This window comes from Oryx dammah, unplaced genomic scaffold, assembly GCF_014754425.2.
Source record: "Oryx dammah isolate SB20612 unplaced genomic scaffold, SCBI_Odam_1.1 HiC_scaffold_2, whole genome shotgun sequence".
Lineage (NCBI taxonomy): Eukaryota > Metazoa > Chordata > Mammalia > Artiodactyla > Bovidae > Oryx > Oryx dammah.
Window position 1 is genome coordinate 192,393,827 of NW_024070186.1, and position 21,501 is coordinate 192,415,327.

The window sequence follows — 21,501 nt, forward strand, 5'->3', positions numbered from 1 at the left end:
ATCCTCAATCTTTCCCCTGTCTCTTCCAACTCGGATCCTTTCCATCCAGATCACTCAAACCGCAAGATCCACCCATGTGCCCCAGCCCAGGGCACGCACCCCGCACCGCAGATCCGCGGACAGCGCCCGCAGGCGCGCAGAACCATCCCTCCTCTCTCAGGTTCACGCCGTCCTTGGGCGTGTTTCCTGTGGACCCTGCAGTCAGGAGACGGGGAGTCTGGCTCCCTCCTCAGTTTTGGAGTCTTATCTTCTCCCTTCCCAGTATGGATCTCCTACTGGGGCCCAGTCAGACGCTGGGAGCGCCCCCACCCTATTCCACTCGCCGGGTTCCCGCCGGGGCAGGTCGCTCTGTGACCCACCCTCCCGCCTCGCAGCGGCTCCGCATTCACCCTTCCGTTCATTCACCATTCATTCATTCATCCTTTTCTCCTCGTCCCTCCTTCATTCATTCATAGCCCCCTACCCCGCCCGCCTCAGCATTTCATTCATTCATTCCTTCATTCATTCATTTCCCCTGTGCTAGGCTAGCGCACGCCCCTCCAGTCGAGGCCCGCAGCACGCAGGCGCGGGCCGGGAGAGGCACATATCATCCAATCGTTGGGCGTCCTCCCGCCTCTAGGCGCCCGCCCGCTTCCCCATGAATGAACATTGACGTCAATGGGGCGGGGCGATTCCCACGTGACCTCGCGCGCTCCTCTTTATAAGGCGGTGGCGGCGCGGGCGCTGTCCAGCGTGCTGAAGCCTGAGCGAGCGAGTCTCCCGGAGCCGCGCGGACCCAGCTGAGCCCAGCGCACTGGACGCCAGACCTCGACCATCTCTCGTATCCTAGCCACCGCTCGGAGCCGAGGCGGACTCATCCCGATCTTCCCCTGTCCCCACCCCGCCCCGACCCTCTTCTCCACCTCCCGCGTCGTGGCACCAGCTGGTAAATACTCTGCTGTCCGTCCCTCAAACCCTCGGCAGTCGTGGGCGTGAAGGGAGGGTTCTCTCTCCCCACAGATGGGAGTGTTGAAAACACAGCGGGGAGCCCCTGGGAAGGGTCCCTGTAAATGGGGGAGTCGCCGCTTTTCTCTTGCTGCTGAAGTCGCCCACGCACCATCCGGGGAGTCCTGCGGGGAGGGAGCAGATTTTTTTCCCCCTGCATCCTTGCTGCTTAGTATGTGGGCGCTGGCAGTGAGATGGCTCAGGGAAGGGGGCGAGGAGGCACTGGGGGAGCAAGGGTTGCAGACGTTTCCCCATTTACACGATTCCAGAGATCGGCACAACATCGTCCTCCTTTGCTCCTAAACGTCCCTTTTCTGGGTAAGGTTAGGGAGACAAGGGAAGCCCCGGATTTCCTGATTAAATATGGGGGAAGGGGATATAAATTCAGAGAGAGGAAAAATTCTTACAGAAACCCTCTCTTTCTTTGGTCCCTTCTATTTTTTTTTTTTTCCCCCCACAGTCTCCGGCAGTCCTTAGGTCATGAAATCGCTCAGGTTGCCGGCTACTGTCCTCTTCTGCCTGCTCCTACTGATCAAGGGGTTGGGAGCAGCGCCCCCCGGGCACCCTGAGGCTCAGCCACCTCCTCCCAGCTCTGAGCATAAACAGCCGGTAGCTGGGGACGCAGTGCTCGGGCCGAAGGATGTTAGCGCCCCAGAGGTCCGAGCCGCTCGAAATTCAGAGCCGCTGGAGGAGGGAGAGCTTTTCCAGGGCGTGGATCCCCGGGCGCTGGCCGCGGTGCTGCTGCAAGCACTCGACCGCCCGGCCTCGCCCCCGGCGCCCGGCGGCTCCCAGCAGCGGCCAGAGGAAGAAACAGCAGAATCTCTGCTGACCGAGACCGTGCGCAGCCAGACCCATAGTCTCCCAGCGCCAGAGACCCAGGCGCCCGCGGCCCCTCCGCGCCCTCAGACTCAGGAGAATGGTGCCGAGGCGGCCGATCCCTCGGAGGAGCTCGAGGCGCTAGCTTCCCTGCTTCAGGAGCTGAGAGATTTCAGTCCGAGCAGCGCCAAACGCCAGCAAGAGACGGCAGCAGCAGAGACGGAAACCCGCACGCACACGCTGACCCGAGTCAACCTGGAGAGCCCCGGGCCGGAGCGCGTGTGGCGCGCTTCCTGGGGAGAGTTCCAGGCGCGCGTCCCGGAGCGCGCGCCCCTGCCGCCCCCTGCTCCCCCGCAATTCCAGGCGCGTGTGCCAGAGAGCGGACCCCTTCCCGAAGCCCACCAGTTCGGGGAAGGAGGGTCCTCCCCCAAAACACACCTAGGTGAGGCATTGGCACCCTTGTCCAAGGCGTACCAAGGCCTGGCCGCTCCCTTTCCCAAGGCGCGCCGGCCGGAGACCTCCCTCCTGGGCGGCACTGAGGCGGGGGAGCGCCTTCTACAGCAAGGGCTGGCGCAGGTAGAAGCCGGGCGGCGGCAGGCAGAGGCCACCCGGCAGGCGGCGGCGCAGGAAGAGCGGCTGGCCGACCTCGCCTCTGACCTGCTGCTCCAGTATTTGCTGCAGGGCGGGGCTCGGCAGCGCGGCCTGGGGGGTCGGGGGCTGCAAGAGGAGGAGGGGGGCGGGCGAGAGACAGCGAGGCAGCAAGAGGAGGCGGAGCAGGAGAGACGCGGCGGGGAGGAGAGGGTGGGGGAGGAGGATGAGGAGGCGGCGGAGGCGGAGGCGGAGGCGGAGGAGGCGGAGAGGGCGCGACAGAACGCGCTCCTGTTCGCCGAGGAGGAGGACGGCGAAGCCGGAGCCGAAGACAAGCGCTCCCAGGAGGAGACGCCCGGCCATCGACGAAAGGAGGCCGAGGGGGCAGAGGAGGGCGGGGCGGAGGACGAGGACGACGACGAAGAGATGGACCCGCAGACGATCGATAGCCTCATTGAGCTGTCCACCAAACTCCACCTGCCCGCGGACGATGTGGTCAGCATCATCGAGGAGGTGGAAGAGAAGCGGAAGCGGAAGAAGAACGCCCCTCCCGAGCCTGTGCCGCCCCCCCGGGCCGCTCCGGCCCCTACTCACGCCCGCTCCCCGCAGCCCCCGCCCCCCGCCCCCGCCCGAGAAGAGCTGCCCGACTGGAACGAGGTGCTTCCGCCGTGGGATCGGGAGGAGGACGAGGTGTTTTCCCCGGGGCCCTACCACCCTTTCCCCAACTACATCCGGCCGCGGACGCTGCAGCCGCCAGCCGCCTCGCGCCGCCGCCACTACCACCACGCCCTGTCGCTTTCGCGCCACTATCCCGACCGGGAGGCCCAGGCGCGGCGTGCGCAGGAGGAGGCGGAGGCCGAGGAGCGCCGGCTGCAGGAGCAGGAGGAGCTGGAGAATTACATCGAGCACGTGCTGCTCCGGCGCCCGTGACGCGCCCCGGCCCCGGCCCCGCCCCCGCGCACCCGCCTCCGTGTCGCTCCTTTACCCCTCGGTGTTTGCATGCGCCCGGCCCCGCCCTCGGCCGCCACTCAGCCCCACCCCTGCTCCCCCTCCGCCCGCGGGCCGCCCCGCCCCCGCGCTGCGCCCAGACCAGTCAAGACTTCTTCGCTGGTGGGAAGCCCGAAATCCTCAAACTCGGGGGGATCTCGGGGCCAGCACAGGCGGGTGGGTAGTTTGTGCGAGTTCCCTGCCCCCCACCCCCCCGACTCCTCATGCGGGACCCAGTCCCCACCTAGTCCCTCTCTCGGGATGTCCCGATCTGAAACCGGAAAAAGCATTTCCAGTTAACTGTGTGAAATGTCTTGTCTCCCGCCCTTTGGGCCTCCCAAGAGCCACTCTGCCCTCTCTGGATCGCTGTGAATTTACCCCTTCTTTCCCTACTCTGTTGTAAATACCCCTCACGGAGGAAATAGTTTTGCTAAGAAATAAAAGTGACTATTTTATTAGGACTTTGTTCTCGGTTATTCACCCGTCCCCTTGGGCCTATGTGGTCCTTCCCAAGGGGCGGTGAGGGAAGCGCCAGCCACCTCCTGCTCAAAAGCGAGGGTTGAGTGATAGAACCTCTTTCAACCGAATTTGAGGGGCGGCGGTAGAATGGGTTCACATCCTTTAGAAAGCAATAAGTTCCACTATCAGCTTGGCCATTAGTCACAAGACCCCACGTCCTGCGCAGAGAGATGCAGAGTGAATAAGGAGCTGCAGCTCTGGGCCACCTAGTTGAGATCTTTGAACCATCTCAGGGCCACCTAGGCAGTATGGGTGGCTCCCCACCGCCCCTGCTCCACCTTACCCACCCACCTTCCTCAATGGCTCCCTAAATTCCCTGGTCCTACCTACTTCACATGACCTCCTATGGGGAGGTGTTGGCAGCTAAAAAAACATCCTGGTTTTAGCCGCTTGTCAAACCTTTTCTAAGCATATACATGCATGCTCAGTCGTGTCCGATTCTTTGGCAAACCTGTGGACTGTAGCCCGCCAGGATCCTCTGTCCATGGTATTTCCCAGGCAAGAATACTGGAGTGGGTAGCCATTCCCTTCTCCAGGGCATCTTCCTGACTCAGGGACTGAACCTGAGTCTCTTGCATTGGCAGGTGGATTCTTCACCACTGAGCCAGCAGGGAAGCCCTGCACAGGACACACTTATCCTAAAAAGTCATTCTTCATTATTATAAGAAACTGAACTGGGTGTCCTCTTTTTTTTTTTTTTTTGCCCTAAATCTGGCAATTCTAGTTCCAGGGAAGAGTGGAATGGAATGGGTAGGGTTCTGTTTTTGTCCTCACTGATTTCAGCAGCCCTGCCTTCCTTCACAGAGCCTAAGCAAGCCAAAGTCCAGAAATGCTTTTCCTTTTATTTCAGAGAGAAGGAAAAAGAATCAGACACTTTCCCCACCCCAACCCCTTAGCTCCTGCCTCACCCAGGATTTAAGAAGAGTGAAGGAGGGACAGGGCCCACTCTCCTGTAAAGCCTGCCCTCTCTCCAGCTCTCCCTTCCCTCAAAGTAGCAAGGTTAGAAAAAAATTAACTATGGTGCTCCTCCCCGGGCACTGGACAGAGGCCCCACTGCAGCCAAGAAGGAAGGGGAGGGGCAGGTGAGGGAAAAGGACTTCCCTCTGGAGACACAGAAGTCCCCCTCCCAGGCAGAGAGGCCGCCCCCGGCTGGCTGCGGGGAGGGCTGGAGGTAGGTTATGGGGCAGGGAGAAGAGAAGAGCCCTGAAAACCTTTTCCCTTTAACCTGACATATTTATATATTTACAGTTATAAGGGTGGGGGGAAGTTTGGGGTGACACTGGTTCTTCAAAGGCAGGGAATGAAAGCCAAATAGCACCCCCGACTTGGTCACATTTTCCTGCCTCCTAGCTCCTTAAAACCTTCAGTGAAAAAAGGGGAAACAGGACGTAGGGGGTAGAAGGAGGGAATGCTTGAGGGTCCTGAGCCCACAGCTCACTGCAGAAAAAGGTGAGGCAGCAGAGCAGGCGCAGCTGGGTCCCACCAAGAGGAAAAGGGCCACCAATGCCCCACCTCTTCACCAGATCCCCACATCTCCACTCGGCCCCAGGGCGAGGGCTATGCCAGACCCATCTCCTCCAGCACACTGCGTGGCGACTCATCCTCCTAAGGCAGAGACAGACAGAGGGTGGTGGGGAGACACCAGGAGAGACGGGGTGAGGGTGAGGGGGGTGGGTGGGCAGCAATCATGAGGGCAGACCGGGGCAGGGGGGCAGACACAGAGACACGGGGGAGAGGGGAGAGAGAAGCCCAAGTAAGCCCAAGGCTGGAATGGCTGGGGACCCTTCAGGGGAGCTGCCCAGCCTCCTGAGGCCACCCTGTAGAGCCAACTGAGGCAACCAGATGGAGTCCACCACCACCCAGAGAACCCAAAGCGGGAGCTCGGTGAGCAGGGGGCTCGACCTTATTAGCTGAAGGGAAGGGAGTAAAATGGGGCCTTGGGAGCTGGGAAACCTGCTTTCCCAGGGCTGGAGGTGGCAGATGGTTAGGTGGGACCTTTTTGTTTTTTTCCTCCAGAGTCGGGGGAGGCAGTAAGAAGTTGGCATCAGGTCCCCGAGGCAAGTGGACCAGACTGCAGAGAGATGAGTCATAAGGGTCTGAGCAGAGCACTAGTAACAGGGTGGGTGTGCGAGTGCCAGGGCACGTGTGTGTGTGTGTGTGTGTGTGTGTATGTGATGGGGGACTAGACCAGTGAGGTGGCAAGTCGGATTTTACCCTTTCTCCTGCTGCACGGATGAGCCCCCCACCGCCTCTCCCCCTCCTCAGAGCCAGCTCAGGCCGGCTTGCTCATCACTGCAGGTTCCGGTGACTCATCTCCTTGCACCAAGGCTCAGCAGTGGCACAGCAGAGAGGGGGCAGGCAGCAATGGGGTGAGGGCGGGGGTGTCGGATAGAAGAGAGAACCAACAACCAGGTGCCCTCCACCCAAACCCTGAAATCCCCAGGGCAAAATTCTGCTTCTCAGCAGCAGAGGCTTTGAGTATGTGTGTGTGTTTTAAAAAAAGGGAAGACACCAGGGAAGAAAAAGAATGACCTATTGTGTGCCCCTTCTCCAATTCTCCGGGCAACCCTAAACACCAAGAGAAGCGTGGGACAAAAGCGATCTGGCTGGGATGAGACACTCTGGGTCTCGGGAGAAGGAGGGGGAGGACTTGGTCCAGGCAGGCTGTCTGCCCCACCACTACCTCCTACCCTGAGCAGTCAGGGCTTGAGGGCCAGCTGGCCAACCTGGCAGCGTGGGGGCCAGACGCCACAGGGAGGGGGGCCGTGTCGGTAGCGGCGGGAAGGGGGCAGCTGGGGTCCACAGGTGAAGGGTCCAGGGTAGGGAGGGTGCCCTCGGCCACGGTCCTCTTCCTCCTCCTCACTGTCCCGGACCCGTACCTCCTGCAGGAGGTCCGCCTGCTCGATGGCCTTCAGCACACTCTTCTTGGAGGTGTCTTGGACGTCTCCCCCCATCAGAAACTCATCCAAGATAAAGTAGGCCTTCTCAAAGTTGAAGATGATGTCCAGCTCGCAAACCTGGGGGGCGGGGGAGGAGGCAGAGGTGAGGGTCAAGGTGCGTTCTCCCCCCTCGCCTGCGCCCCAGCCTCCCCAGCTCTTTCCCCACCTTGGCTCCGCGGCCTTCATGACCACTCTCCACCTTGGGTTCTTGCCCCAGGTCTATGTCCTCCCGAAACCCTAGGCTTTCATCCTGGGTTCAGCTTTTCCTTCTCCTTTTCTCTTCCTCTGTGATCCTGAGATATTAGTTGCTCGAGTCTACCCTTGACCCTGACTCCTGTTGCCTTCTCCCCTAAATCTATGACACAAATCCTACCAGAGGTTGGGTCGGCCTCCCCACCCATCCCCACCCCACTCCCTGCACCCCCAGGCGCTGTGACAGGGCAGGGAAGGAGACTCTGGATCACAGAGTAAACGGCTTCAATTCTAGGCCACACTCTGACACTAAGCAGCTAACTCTTGTTTTAGTCGCTAAGTCGTGTCCGACTCTTTTGTGACCCCATATACTGTAGCCTGCCAGGCTCCTCTGTCCATGCAACTTCCCAGCCAAGAATACTGGAGTGGGTTGCCATTTCTTTCTCCAGGGGATCTTTCCAACCCAGAGATCGAACCCACGTCTATTGCACTGGCAGGCGGATTCTTTATCACCAAGCCAGGAAAGCCTGGAAGGAAACCAGCTAACTCTACATGCCATTTAACTTCTCTTGAGTCCGTTTTCTCTTCCAAAAATGGAGACACCAACACCTACTCATGGAATGAGGAGCAAACAGGAGAACCTGAAAGCTCTTTGTAAACTGTTAAGTGAAACACAAATTATGGAGTTATTACTATTCCCCATCTAAGACATGAGCTCACTGCCAATGCCCAGGCTGTAGCCCAGATCAGTTGATTCAGAATCTCTGGGGGTGATTCCCAGGCATCGCTATTGTTTAAAAAAAACTCTCCAGAAGTCTCCAAAGCAAAGTAAAGGTCAGGAACCACTGATACTATCTGAACATGACCTCTGTCCTCGTGTGGGAAGTTTGAGCTAAGCTCTAGATGGATTGATTAAGTGGCAGATTCTGGTTCCCACCCTTCTCCCACGGGGGCCTGATTAAGACGCATGGCTAATAGGCTTAAGGCTTAAAGAGGGAGATTAATTACTGTTCTCACTGTTCCAACTTTCCCTTTGCTGAGTCAGGACAGAGACTGGAAGGGTCCGAGTCTGGTAGAAAAAGGGGATTGCCGAGTGCGGGAACTGGGGTGGGTGGAGAGACTTACGCTGCCAAAGTATTTGTCCAGGAGCTCCACGTATCGGTGGATCAGCTCCAGCGTGATGAGCTCATTGTCTTGGCCCTCGATGGCACAGCAGAAGTAGAGGCTGGCGTATCTGAGGACGGGGACACCGGAGGGATGGATGGCTGGGAGTACTGCCGGGGCTGCTTCGGGACCCAGGCATTCTGTGCCCGAACCTCCCATTTCCCCCATTCCTGATCTGTGTCCTTACTGGACACAGGCAGGATGGCTCCAGGGTAAGAAAACGTAACTCACTGTGTCTCTTAGTGCCTCTCATAAACACAGGCAAAGAAACAAGCTCTTTCCCTCTGACCCATTCAGTTTGACTCAGCAAAAACCTGAGCCAACAAATTCACCTGCTCAGAGGAGGAACCACAAAGGGTTTGTGTGTCTGTGGTGTGTGTATTGGGAAAGTGGCCCAGGGTCTACGACTGTTCAGTGAGGCTGCAATGGATGTGTGCAATCAATATGATCGGGCCTTTGGGACAGAGGTAGGTGCGTGAAGTAGGCACCAGGCTTGAGCAAAACCAAGAGGGAACAAGACTCTCTTCAAGGTGAATTTGGAAAGTAAAGGCTGGCTGGAGTTCATCACTGCCTTCCAGATGTCCTTAGCTCTCAGCTCTCCCAGACCTAGTTAGTTAGTGTTAGCCACTCTTTGGACTGTAGCTTGCCAGGCTCCTCTTTCCATGGGATTCTCCAGGAAAGAATACTGGAGTGGATAAGTATTCCCTTCTCCCGGGGATCTTCCCAACCTAGGGATAGAATCCAGGTCTCCTGCATTGCAGGCAGATTCTTTACCGTCTGAGCCTCCAGGGCACCTCTGCCAGACTAAGGGACTGTCTATTTCCCAGCCAGGTGAACCCATTCCAGACCCCAATCAGGCAGGATCCAGGCAGGTCTGAAAGTAGGTGAGGAGTCACCTCTTGTAGACAACTTTGAGGTCCCTCCACTCCAGGAAGCTGCACATCTTGGGCTTGCGAGCCAGAACCACCTGCATAAGCTCCCGAACCATCTTCTTGCGCTCCTTGTCTGAGGTGGCCAGGTACCATTTTTGCAGCCGCAGCTTCCCCTGCCGGCTGAACAGCAGCATGAATCGCATCTGGGGGTGGGGGGTAGGGAGAGGAAGGAGGAGTCAGAGCCGAGGTTTAGAGCTTGGATTCTCTGAGCTTGTTTCCTCCAAAACCACACAGTCCCAAACTCCTCCCATTCAACTCTTTTCTCCTCACAGACCCTACTTTCTTCAAAACATCAGCCCTTCTGGCAACTGGGTATCCCCATTAGCAAGCGCCTTTCTTGGGGGGGGGCGTCAGCGCGTCTGAGTCTGTCGTGTGGGTTCAAATCCTGGCTCTACTAGTTGAGAAAGTTGCCCTGGGCATTACTTCATTTCTCTGGGCTTCAGTTCCCCCATGTGTCAGATGGAAATAATAAAAGTACCTACCTTACAGAGTTGTTAGGTGGAACTGACATAGGAAATAGCGCCTGGCACGAAGTAAGCACTATAACACCTTGGATGTCATTATTATTATTTCCTAACTTACTGTTTCCTAAACCTGGTTTCCAAAGGTGGGTAAAATGCTAGCACAGTAACGAGCAGCCCCTTAGTTGATGGCAAAGAGATGTTTGCTTTCTTTCCTGCTCTTTCTATCCACCACTATCCTAAAATCAGGTATTTTCTTTCCAAGAAGCTACTTCAGCCCTCTGCCCCATCCTAGCCATACACTCTAGCCAATGTTCCCAACACACTGCCCTCCATTCCTATGCCCAGTGGTATCCTTTATGTTAGCACATGATACCAAGTGAAGTCGCTCAGTCGTGTCTGACTCTGCGACCCTATGGACACCAGGCTCCTCCGTCCATAGGATTTTCTAGGCAAGAGTACTGGAGTGGGTTGCTTCCTGACCCAGGGATCGAACCCAGGTTTCCCGCATTGTAGACAGACACTTTACCGTCTGAGCTACCAGGGAAGTCCATAACATGATACCAGGACCCCCTAGATTCCACCACCCTCCACTCAACTCAGCCATCCAGGCATATAGCCAGAGATATTCCTTTTTTTCTTCCTTTTAGGGTGCCTCCCTAACATGCCCACACCTCCCCAGATATCAGGTGATCAATTTCCCTTTCAGTTCTTCAGTTTGGACCCAGCCATTCTGGGCGGCTCGCCTAGGGAATGTTCTTGGAACAAGCACAAGGAGGTGGAGCGGGGAGACGTGCAGAGCTCTCACTACCCCGTGCACCCCCCGTTTCCCATTTCCAGGGGGTAGGGGCTCCAGGCCACATCTGGAGTGATCTGCCTCCCCCTGTAGCTCTTCTCTCCGTGTATGCCACCAGGGCTGGAGTCCTGGGTGTGTGGAACACTACTAGCCTAGACGGCTACAGATCAGAATTCATGAGAACTGTATTTTCTGCCAGCGGGGAAAGGGAAGCGCTGCTAGCGTGGCCGGAGGGCAAAAGAGTGGTGCAAGGGAGGCTAGGATGGGAGGGTGGGCCAGGGAGCAGGAAGACGGAAGGCCTGCGTTCCGGAAAGAGGAGAGGGTAGGGGGGCGGAGAGCCAAGAGCACCGGAGCCGAGAAGCCAAAGCCTGGGTCCCAGAGAGCAAAACTCGAGCCCACCTGGCTTCCCCTACCTCATCCCCGCCTCCAGGTGGGCAGGACGACAAACCGAAGCAGGACGTCCACTCCTCGCACCCTGAACGATCCCCTGCCACACACCGCCCTCCCCGCCGGCCGCCGCTCCACTCTGGGCTGCACGTGGACGGAGGGTCTCGGAGACAGGCGACCCCCGCCGCCTCCGTCCGCCAGCAGGCCCCAGACCCCCGTTCCTCGCTCGAGTTCCCTGCGGCAGTGATTCGGACCCCTGAGATCGCGACCCGTGCGCTCCCCCTGGCTCTGGACGGTCCCGCCGCCCCCTAGTCACCTCCCTCTGGCGCTACAAATGCGCCCACTCCCCGCCGCTTGTTCCGAAAGCCATTTCCAGCTGCTCTTCCTTCCGAGGCCGGCTCGCCCACCCGCCCAGGTAAGTGAGGGCATCTGAGAATTGGAGGAAGGAAAAGAGCGGCTCACACAGAGGGCAGCCCCCAAGGACCCCTGCAGGTGCAGCCCACGCCCCTCGGTCCCCCCTCCCCTCCGTCTTCGCACTGCCTACCATCCTGCAGCCTCCGGCCCTGCGCGTCCCTCTTCGGCCACCGTAGGCGCCAGCTCCACTCCCTTTCTTACCCTTTCGCCTCCTTCCCTCCCTCTCGCTTGAAGCCCCGCCCCGTCCGCCGGGGCGCCGGGAACCAATGCGCTGAGTACTGCGCAGGCGCTGACGCTGCGAGGAGCGCGGGCGGGGCCGGAGGCGGAGAAGCGGTGGCCATGGCAACCAGGTCTTTAACTTCAGCTTTGAGTAGCCCTGTCGTCATGGTAACAAGGCTGTCTTGTGGGCTGGTTGGAAGATGGGGGAGGAAGACAATGAGGTCCTCGCGCTTTGGAACCTAGGGGGAAAAAAGGCGGGAAAAGGGGTGAGAGGTGGATAAGATGACCCCTGGAGTTTGTGAGGAAGTAGGGTTATTTAATGGAAGGGGTGTGGGTGATTGAGAGGGAGCAGGGTGGAAACTGTCTTTAGAGAAGGAGGAATGACGAGGAAGGCAAAGACAAAGGGTGGTGGTGGGGCAGGTATGAGAAAAGTATGGAGCTCAAAACAGATATCTACTGAGAACCTGCTGGATGCAACGACACTCAAAGTAAGAGAAGGGTGTGGGTAATGAGGCAGACAAGACATAAGAGAAGAGGAGAAGCTGATAGAAAAGTGAGGTAAGGAAGAGGAGGAGAAACATGATTAAGAGGAAAGAAAGAGGAAGAAATAAAGAAAATCTTGAAAAGTTAGCATGGGTCGAAGCTAAAAAGGGACGGTGTGACCCAGACACGAATGTAAAGATGAGACGGAGGTAAATTGCAATACATGTTTTTTGAGAGGATTTGCAAGTGTGAATGTGTGTGTCCACATGCTAAAGGACTTTGCATATAAATGGGTAAGAGGAAATCTTAAATTTTGTCATGCCAAAAGCTTAATGGTATATTTCTAGACAATTGTTGGTAACTAATGATGCTGTTATTTTTGAGTGGCACTTGAAGCAATTGTTGGTAAGGCCCTACCTGTCTCTGCTTTGTGTTCTTTTCTTCTTACTCTTTTATGGAGGTCATATTCTTTAATTGCAAGAGGGTGGGCTTAATTCACCTGCGATGCAATCTGGTCTCTGACCCTTACCTGATGTACAGTCTCGGGTGGGTCATTTAAACATCCATTTCCTCATTTAAAAAATGAAGATAGTAATACCAACCTTGCAGTTCTGATTTGAGGCTGGATAGAAAGTATCTGAAACATTGTCAACAGTTGATATTGCAATATCAGTAGTAATTACTGATAACCGTAGTAATCACTACTATTTGCTTTTCCCAACTTCTTTCTTCTAGTACTTTTTCTTCATCCTTTCTTTTTCATGTCCTTTTCTCCTCTGCCTGTGTCATAGGCTTGCCGATGGCATAGATGTTGGCTGAACTATCTTGATGTTATTTTTTTAGGTCAGAAATAATACCAGTAAGGTAAGTTGTTAGAGTTAGAAAGGGTACTTTGTTACAGAGTGAAAAGAAGGAATGAAAGTGTGTAAGAAGGACAGAAGGCAAAATAATAAAATGTGCTCATGGGGGAGAGGAGAAGGTTGTTTATAAAGAAGTAATGAGCAGTGAGGCAAAGAAGAGATCTAGGCAACAGCCCGAAGAAGTGCGGAAGATCCAGAGATGTAAGCTCCTACACTCCTTGAAAAGATGGCATTTTCTAGAATTCCTTATCTCAACATGCTGTGCCTAGCTGCAGAGAAGATAAGATTCATGAGAGAATTGTTAGAAATATGGGTTTTGCTCATGTAGAGTCACAGACCTAAGTGGTTTAAACTAACTAGAAGATGGTGGACTACGTTTCTTCCTTGTTAGTGAATGATATACATAGATAATCTATGAGTAAGTGGCTCCAATAAACTTGTATCTGCAGGTAAGTTTGGATTTAATGCAGTGGGAAGTTGGGAGTCATTATGATTGTCCAAGCTGGTGAATAACTTGGTGGAAAACATTTTCAGAAGGTTAATCTTATAGTAATATGGGAACGATTTGAAAGAACAAATGGAAGGCTGCAAAATCATCTGGGACAGGGGTGCCCAACCTCCAGGATCTAATGCCTGATAACTTAAGGTGAAGCTGATGTAATAATAATTGAAATAAAGTGCACAGTAATTATAATGTGCATGAATCATCCCGAAACCACCTCTAGCCATCCATAGAAAAATTATCTTCCATGAAACCGGCCCCTGGTGCCCAAAAGGTTGGGGACCACCAGTCTAGGAGACAGTTTTGGGAATCTAGACACAAAGATGGAATGAAAAGTGAAAGTGAAAGTCACTGAGTCACGTCTGACTCTTTGGGACCCCATGGTCTATACAGTCCATGGAATTCTCCAGGCCAGAATACTTTCCCTTCTCCAGGGGATCTTCCCATCCCAGGGTTTGAGCCCAGGTCTCCCGCATTGCAGGTGGATTCTTTACCAGCTAAGCCACAAGAGAAGCCCAAGAATACTGGAGTGGGTAGCCTATCCCTTCTCCAGTGGATCTTCCCAACCCAGGAGTTGAGAACCGGGGTCTCCTTTACCAACTGAGCTCTGAGGGAAGCCCATGGAGCTGGACAAATTTGAGAGATACCTGTAATGCGCCAATCAGCTGAAGTTGCGAACTCATCTAAGTAGAAGAGGAAGAAGAATCAAAGATGAGTCTGAAGGATTAGTGGTGCCTTTTGTATAAATGGAAAAATAGAAGAGGTGAGATTCTCCTTCATAGGTACAATTGGTGTTTGTATTGTTATCTGGCAAAGCCCATGCTGTCACCTCCCTGAGCCTTCCCTCCTCTGGTTGTAGAAGTAGTTCCTGCAGTGGGTGGAAGGGGGGTCCAGATGGCCCCTGAAGCCTTTCATTTCTGAGTCTGTGATCTGTCTCTCTCTTATGATGAAGCTCCCTGCAACCATTTTTGGCTCATTCTGTAAGTAGTCATTGTTCTCTGATGATGTCATTTGGAGTCATCTCTGGGTTTTTTTTTAACTTCGTCTTTTTTTAACTAAGCAATTGGGACCTTATTGTATGCTGTTCCTAAGAGTCCTGAATACTTTGTGTGGTAGATGTTTGCCGTTCTTTTTCACTTCCCTGGCTCTAAACCCCCTTCCTAGGGTTTGGGAATCCTCACATTATGATACCAGAGGGAAATAGCACAACCTCGAAGTGTAGCGTTTGAATTTGCTTTTTGTGCCCACAGCATGAGCCTGTCTGCTGGACTCGGCCAGTCCATCCACCAACCTGGACGTTGATCCAGGAGGGAATGAGGTGGGGATGGGGTAATGAGGACAGGTAAGGGTCCTGAATACTTTGAATTTGAATTCTGACGGGTCCTGAATACCTCTGAATTCTGGCAGAGGGTCAGAGGACAAAACCTAGGGCGCAGGTGGAGAGACACCAATGGCAGCGTCCTGTGCACCAATGGCACCAAGGGGTACCATGTTGGCATCCCATGATTTGTGATTTGGGCCACTGTCTCTAGCATGAGACCTTCTGCTGGTTCTCTGGCCCTCCTGACAATTCCTGGAGCTCCCCAGTTTCCTTTCGTGTTTCATTTAGCCAGAGTTGGTTTCAATCCCCAGTAACTCAGGACTCTTGATTGGTAAACTTGGTAATCAGGTTTTACCGTCCGTTGACCTCGCATGTGAGTTGGCCCCACCTGTTCAGCTGGTTTGGAAGCGCCTTGTGGGATGGTGTCTTACTCATCTTTTATTTCTTTACAGCACCTCTCACAGTGCTTGTTGATTGACTTCGGTTATGATTGGTGTGCATGGTTTCCTCATCTAGATTTTTTTTTAATTTTAATTTGTTCATTTATTTTTGTCTATGCTGGAGCTTTCTCTGGTTGTGGTGCGCATTGCAGTGGCCTCTCGTTGTGGCCCTCAGGCTTCCATAGCTGTGGCTCAGAGACTCTAGAGCTCCTGCTCAATAATTCTGGTGCACAGGCTGTTGTCTCAAAGCACATGGGATCTTCCCAGATCAGGGATCTAACCTGAGTCCCCTCCATTGGCAGCTGGTGGACTCAACTACAGGACCACTAGGGAAGTCCTAGATATTTACATCTTACTTCTCACCCCAAATATGCTAAATTCTAATTTCTGAATAGTAGTACCTATCTAATATCTATTATCTATTATTCCTGCTGGAGGACAAGCTGTCTTCATTTTGTTTTTCTTGTAAAAATAGTTTATTTGACCGCACCAGGTCTTTGTTATGGCAAGGCAGTATTTTTAGTTGCGGCAGGTGAGATCTAGTTCTTAACCTGAGGCGGAACCTCGGTTCCATTCCATGCATTAGGAGTATGGAGTCTTAGCCACTGGACCACCAGGCTTCACTGCCTGTTTCTCCTGTGCTGAGCACAGGGCCTGGCACACAGCAGGTGCCACCATTGGTTGAATAAACGTACTGGATTCCCCCACTGGAAAGTCCCATTGTCATCTCAAGAATGAGTACCTTCCTTCTCCCTTCCCCTGAAACCATCCCATCTCTTGGTTTCCCAGCTACCTTTTTCTCAGTTTGCAGACTCTAAGCCTTGGACATGAAGGGTAACAAAAAGCATGGCTGTTCAAGGGACAAAGATCAGACTGCTTGGTTAGACTAAGAGAATGTGTACAGAAAAAGGGGAATCTACTGGCTAGGTTATCAGAGGAGGGAGTCTGAAAACCACCCTGGTGACTTGAGACTTGAGACTTCATTCTCAGGTGACTTGAACCTGCCTTGCTATTTATTTTTCTTTGTGATTTTCGTTCACATTGTTTTCTGGAATGCCCTGCCATTCCCTCCCAACAGACCCAAATCCCTCTTATTCATCCTATAAGTCTGAACCCAGCAGCCAGTCCTGATGACCCTTGGTGCTCTGGTCTAGACCCCAGTGACTATTTCTGCAATGTTCCTTTCAACCATTTTTGCAGTGACTTCCCACGTGGCACAGTTGAAAGAAGCTGCCTGCCAATGCAGGAGATACAAGAGGCTCAGCTTCCATCCTTGGATTGGGAAGATCCCCTGGAGTAGAAAATGGCAATTTGCTCCAGTATTCTTGCCTGAAAAATTCCACGGACAGAGGAGCCTGGTGGGTTACAGTCCGTGGGGTTGCTAAGAATCAGACACGACTGAGTAACTGAGCGTACAGTACACCCACAACATTTCAGCCTTTTGGTGTCTATTCTCTGTAGAAGCAGGCAGACCTTATTTTATTATGCTTCACAGATACTGAGTTTTTTTTTTTTTTTTTAACGAGTTGAAGGTTTATAGCAACCCCACATTGAACAAGCCTATTAACACTATTTTTCCAGCAATATTTGCTCACTTTGCATCTCTGTGTCACATTTTCGTAATTCTTGCAATATTTTAAACTTCTCAATTGCTATGATCTTTGTTATCGTGACCTGTGATCGGTGACCTTTGATATTACTGTTGTAACTATAGATGCAGTGGAAAAAGCAAGAGAGCTGGAAGTGGAGCCTGAAGATCTGACTGAATTGCTATAATCTCGAGATAAAACTAATGCATGAAGAGTCTTTTATTCCAGGTGAGCAAAGAAAATAGTTTCTTGAGATAGAATTTACTCTTGGTGCTGTTTCTGTGAAGAAGGCTGAAGTGACGAGAAAGTAGTGAGAGTATTACATAAACTTGGTTGATAAAGCTATGGCAAGGTTAGAGGGCATTGCGTCTCATTTTGAAAGAAGTTCTGGTATAAGTAAAGTGCTATCAATCGGCATTGCAGGCTACGGAGAAATTGTGAAGGGAAGAGTCAATCAATGCAGTTGATCGTTGTTGTCCTATTTTAAGAAATTCTCACAGCCATCACAGCCTTTAGCAACCACCACCCTGACTAGTTAGCAGCCATCCACATCAAGGCAAGACCTTCCACCAGCAAGGAGATTAAAATTATGATGGTTAGTATTTCTTAGCAATAAAGTGTTTATAAAGTCCATACATGTTTCTTGGAGAAGACAATGGCACCCCACTCCAGTACTCTTGCCTGGAAAATCCCATGGACGGAGGAGCCTGGTAGCCTGCAGTCCATGGGGTTGCTAGGAGTCGGACACGACTGAGCGACTTCCCTTTCACTTTTCACTTTCATGCATTGGAGAAGGAAATGGCAACCCATTCCAGTGTTCTTGCCTGGAGAATCCCAGGGACGGGGAAGCCTGGTGGGCTGCTGTCTATGGGGTCGCACAGAGTCGAACATGACTGAAGTGACTTAGCAGTAGCAGCATACATGTTTCTTATTATTTATTTTGAGGTGGAATTGGTATGCAACATTATATTAGTTTCAAATGTACGATATAATAATTTGATATTGGCACACACTACAAAGGACCCCCACAATAAATCTAGGTACTGCCCTGTCACCATCAAACTGACCCTCTTAAATCTTTTTCCCCTCCAAATCCCTTCCCCTCTCATAAACAGATAATCTATTCTGTGTATCTGTGAGTGTTGTTTTGTTTTCTTTCCTTTCATTTATTCTTGGTTTTGTTTTTTAGATTCCACAAACAAGGAAACAAAGACTAACAGTGTTAGTCTTTCTCTGACTTACTTTACTTAGCAGAATACCCTCAACTTCCTGCCATCCGTGTTGTCACAGACAGCAAGGTGTCCTTTATTATGTTAAGTCCATACATTTTTTTAGACATAATGTTATTGCACACCTAATAGGCTTCAGCACAGTATAAATATAACTTTTACATGCACTGGGAAATCAGAAAAATCTGTGTGACTCACTTTATTTCGAGATTCTGGAACCAAAGGTGTGTCTCTCCAAGGTATGCCTGTACTTGATAATAAGAAACATCACTTTATGCTCATTTTAAAAGTGCTTTGCACACAAAAAAAGTGCTTCATAGCCCCCAGTATACAGACACGTTTAAAGAGAAACATGTTAAATTTATTGGAGTTCAAACGGCAAGATGATGGTGGAAGCCACAGTTGCTCTGCTTCAGAAACTTTCCACTGGAGTCAAAGCGACCTCTGGTGGCCAGGGGACAAAAGGCTGCGTTCGGGACACTAGTGTTCAAGCTGGAAAGGCACAGGTGTGCAGGTGGGATGCCCTAGTGACGACACACGAGGGCAGCACCCTTGACCCTGGCTGCGCTTGAGCCCTCCTGTGTGTTCAGGGTGACCTGGGCTCACCGACGTCACAGAGAGGGCAGTACAGTGTAATGCCTGGGGCGAGTGATTCCACTTCTGTGTCTCTGCAGAAGTGCCTGCTACAGTTAGCACAAGGAAACTCACTTGAGGAACTGCCTTTGGAAAATGATTTGGAAAACAGATGGTGTCTCCTTGATGAGTTTCCCTCTGATAGAGTCATTTTACTATTGAGGGATTTATAGAATCTATAGCCATTGCCTATATGAGGGCAGACAAAATTTCTACTGGGTGAGATGAACAGGAAATCGGCAGTTTTACGAAGGAGGCAGGGCAGGTCTTGTGGGTTTTTCATCCCTAGAAATAGAGAAAGGGTGGGTTGGAAGAGCCACGGAAGGGGGCCCAGGTGAAGCCAAGGAGGGCTGGCTTTGCACTCTGAAGCTGCATCCCCGTCTTTGTCCTCAAAATATCCAAGAAGAGCAAAAGGGGCTGTTAACTGGGGCACTTCCTGGAGCGAACTCCCTCGGTGGTGAAGAGGTCCTTTCTGAAGGACTCTTTTCTTCTGAGCCTTCTCAGCGTGTACGGACAGTGTTTGAACTACATCCGGCAGAATTAAGGCTACAATGTGTCCTGCTTTTGGAAGCAGCATCTTGTGCAGAAAAAGGAGGCTCTTGTGGTTTCTAAGCAGATCTGTTTCAGATGGGTAACTCCTCAACAACTAGCCCAGCGCCTGATATCGGTCATCTTTTCAGGGTATAAAGAGGACAAAAGATAAATCTGGATCCTGGTGCCCTGAATTCTTGGATTTTTGCCTTCATGAGCGCAGCTACCCGCTGTGAGCCCAAAGCGGGATCTGTCTAGGAGGCAGGAAGTAGGAGGGATGCCTTGGCACCAGCTGAAGTTTGGGGCACAGGTCTCATTATAGAAGTATCTTGTTAACTAAATGACGCCACGTCTAGGCTTTGTGTCTGTGGTCTAAGCCAGCTCGGAAGAGGCCAAGTGACCTCTATGGCCTTTTCTCCCCACTAGGCCTGCAGTCATATCTTGGCCCTGCCAGGCTTGTCAGTTGCACAGTGAGAATAGGAAAGGAAAGATGGAGAAGCCACTGAGGTTAAAAGAGAGCATCTCTCATCCAAAACTGAGCGTAGGGCTTCCCTGGCGGTCCAACAGGTTAAGAATCTGCCTTTCAATGCAGGGGGTGCGTGTTCGATCCTTGGTCAGGGAACTAAGATCCTATATATCGTGGGGTTCCTGAGCCAGACCACTCTAGGGCCCATGTGCCACAACTAAAGAGAAGCCTGCACGCCACAGGGAAAGATCCCGTGTGCCACAACTAAGACTGGTGCGTACGTGCTAAGTTGCTTCAGTCCTGTCCCACTCTTTGCGACCCCGTGGACTATAACCCCGCCAGGCTCCTCTGTCCGTGGGGTTCTCCAGGCAAGAATACTGGAGTGGGTTGTCATGCCCTCCTCCAGGGGAGTCTTCCTGACCCAGGGGTCAAAACCACATCTCTTATGTCTCCCTCATTGGCAGATGGTTTCTTTTACCACTAGCGCCACCTGGGAAGTCCCAACTAAAACCCCATGGAGCCAAATAAATGACAAAATAAATTTTAAGGGCTTCCCTGGTGGCCCAGTGGTTAAGAATCTGCTTTGCAGTACAGGGGACGCCGGTTCAATCCCTGGTCCGGGAAGATCCCACATGCCTTGGGGCAACTAAGCCCACGTGCTGCAACTACTAAATGAGTGCCTAGAGCCTGTGTTATGCAAGGAGAGAGTAGCCCCCACTCGCCACTAGAGAAGGCCCAAGCACAGCAATGGGGACCCAGCAGAGCCAGAAATAATACATTTATTAATAACATAAATTTTAATAAAAAATAGAATTAGAGCTGAGAGTAGGTTTGGGGAGCTGCTCACCCTTGGCCTCTTTCTTCTGGGTCTTGCCCTGAGTCCCACTGGCTTTTTAAGGGGAAAAGAAGACTTCCCCTCCAGGCTTGATTGCACTATGGGGCCCCTGTTCCTGCAACAGCCTCATGGGATGCAAGCCTGAAATGTAAAGAGAGGAATCCACAAGGAGATGTGACAACCACATCTCCTTGGAACATCCTGGTACATCGTGTTGGAGGCACCCAAGGATGCCCCTGGACTGACCCTTGGGAGGGAAACAGGAATGAGAAGGGTAGCGAGAAAGCCTCAGTACAGACTGAATGATTGAGGAGGGAGGCGATGAATGAAGACCCTTTCTGGATTTACTCTCCAAAACATTACAATCAAAGTTTGCTCCAAGGCAGGCTAACATAATTTTAGGGAAAATTATAATGTGAAGCTTCTTTTAGTTCAAGATCTGAAGTCTTATCTTTTTTTTTATTCTTTTTAACTTGGCTGTGCTGGGTCTTGGTTGTGGCATGCAGGATTTTTTTAGTTTCAGCAGGCAAATTTAGCTGTGGCACGTGAGATCTAGTTCCCCAACCAGGGATTGAACCCAGGCCCCTCGCATTGGGAGCTCAGAGTCTTAGCCACTGGACCACCAGGGAAGTCCTAAAGTCTGTCTTTATTAATGGCGGTGCGCTTATTTAGGAAAGTTGTGAAGGCTTTTTTAAGCTTCAGAAAAGGTAAGATTTGTACCAGGCAAAATGGTCACTTTAAATTGTTTTGTATACCATTTGAAGATGTTTGTGTGACCAGAATCACATACTTGTGGGATTGGGAGGTTCTTAAAAGACACTTAATCCCATTGCTAGGAAGTTATCTTATGGATATGGGAGCACACGTGCACAGGGTTGAAGGTACAAGGATGGCCATCTCTGCATTCTCGGTAACAACAATGGCATATTTTTTAAGCCAGGAAACAAAATGTCAATCAACAATCCACTTCTACCCTTTCAAAGGGTTCAAATGTCTTAGTATGAGAAGGAATTCCTTATCATTAAAAAAAAAAATTCACCTCCTCTACCCTGACTGCTGAATGATGCCCACCAGCAGATCATCTTGGCTGCCCTTGAACACTTCCAGTGATGGAAAGCTCACTACTGCTTAACTATCAGACAGTGTTTTGACCAACAGCCCCTGGACAAGAATGGGTTCCTATTAAGACATGATCCAAGTTTCCAGGGGGGCTG

General features: G+C 52.2%; 2 protein-coding genes and 1 long non-coding RNA gene across 4 annotated transcripts; 2 read left to right on the forward strand and 1 right to left on the reverse strand.

The window, feature by feature from the left end:
- The first annotated feature begins 705 nt into the window (after positions 1-705).
- Positions 706-3,836, forward strand: VGF (VGF nerve growth factor inducible). The gene is made up of 2 exons (XM_040261988.1): positions 706-925; positions 1,445-3,836. Exon 2 carries the CDS (start codon positions 1,465-1,467, stop codon positions 3,316-3,318), a length of 1,854 nt encoding a protein of 617 aa, XP_040117922.1. The 5' UTR covers positions 706-925; positions 1,445-1,464; the 3' UTR covers positions 3,319-3,836.
- An 880-nt stretch (positions 3,837-4,716) lies between these two features.
- Positions 4,717-11,422, reverse strand: AP1S1 (adaptor related protein complex 1 subunit sigma 1). The gene is made up of 5 exons (XM_040262000.1): positions 11,310-11,422; positions 9,086-9,264; positions 8,151-8,259; positions 6,774-6,911; positions 4,717-5,499 (listed from the first exon to the last, which is right to left on the reverse strand). The coding sequence occupies exons 1-5, from the start codon at positions 11,310-11,312 to the stop codon at positions 5,452-5,454; spliced, it is 477 nt and encodes a 158-aa protein (XP_040117934.1). The 5' UTR covers positions 11,313-11,422; the 3' UTR covers positions 4,717-5,451.
- An 84-nt stretch (positions 11,423-11,506) lies between these two features.
- Positions 11,507-18,006, forward strand: LOC120879002. Of its 2 annotated transcripts, XR_005724687.1 has the most exons (4): positions 13,805-14,223; positions 14,494-16,362; positions 16,719-16,821; positions 17,783-18,006. It is a non-coding gene; the product is annotated as an uncharacterized LOC120879002 (long non-coding RNA). The 2 variants fall into 2 exon arrangements; XR_005724685.1 differs by having other exon boundaries at positions 11,507-16,362.
- Positions 18,007-21,501: the final 3,495 nt, after the last annotated feature.

Bases quoted from the DNA above. Each gene is read 5' to 3' on its own strand.
- VGF (XM_040261988.1), top strand. From the start codon at position 1,465: ATGAAATCGCTCAGGTTGCCGGCTACTGTCCTCTTCTGCCTGCTCCTA.
- AP1S1 (XM_040262000.1), bottom strand. The intron at 6,912-8,150 runs GTAAGTCTCTCC...CCCGCCCCCCAG, and splicing joins TGGACAAATACTTTGGCAGC to GTTTGCGAGCTGGACATCAT. The intron at 5,500-6,773 runs GTACGGGTCCGG...TCTCTGCCTTAG, and splicing joins AGGCGGACCTCCTGCAGGAG to GAGGATGAGTCGCCACGCAG.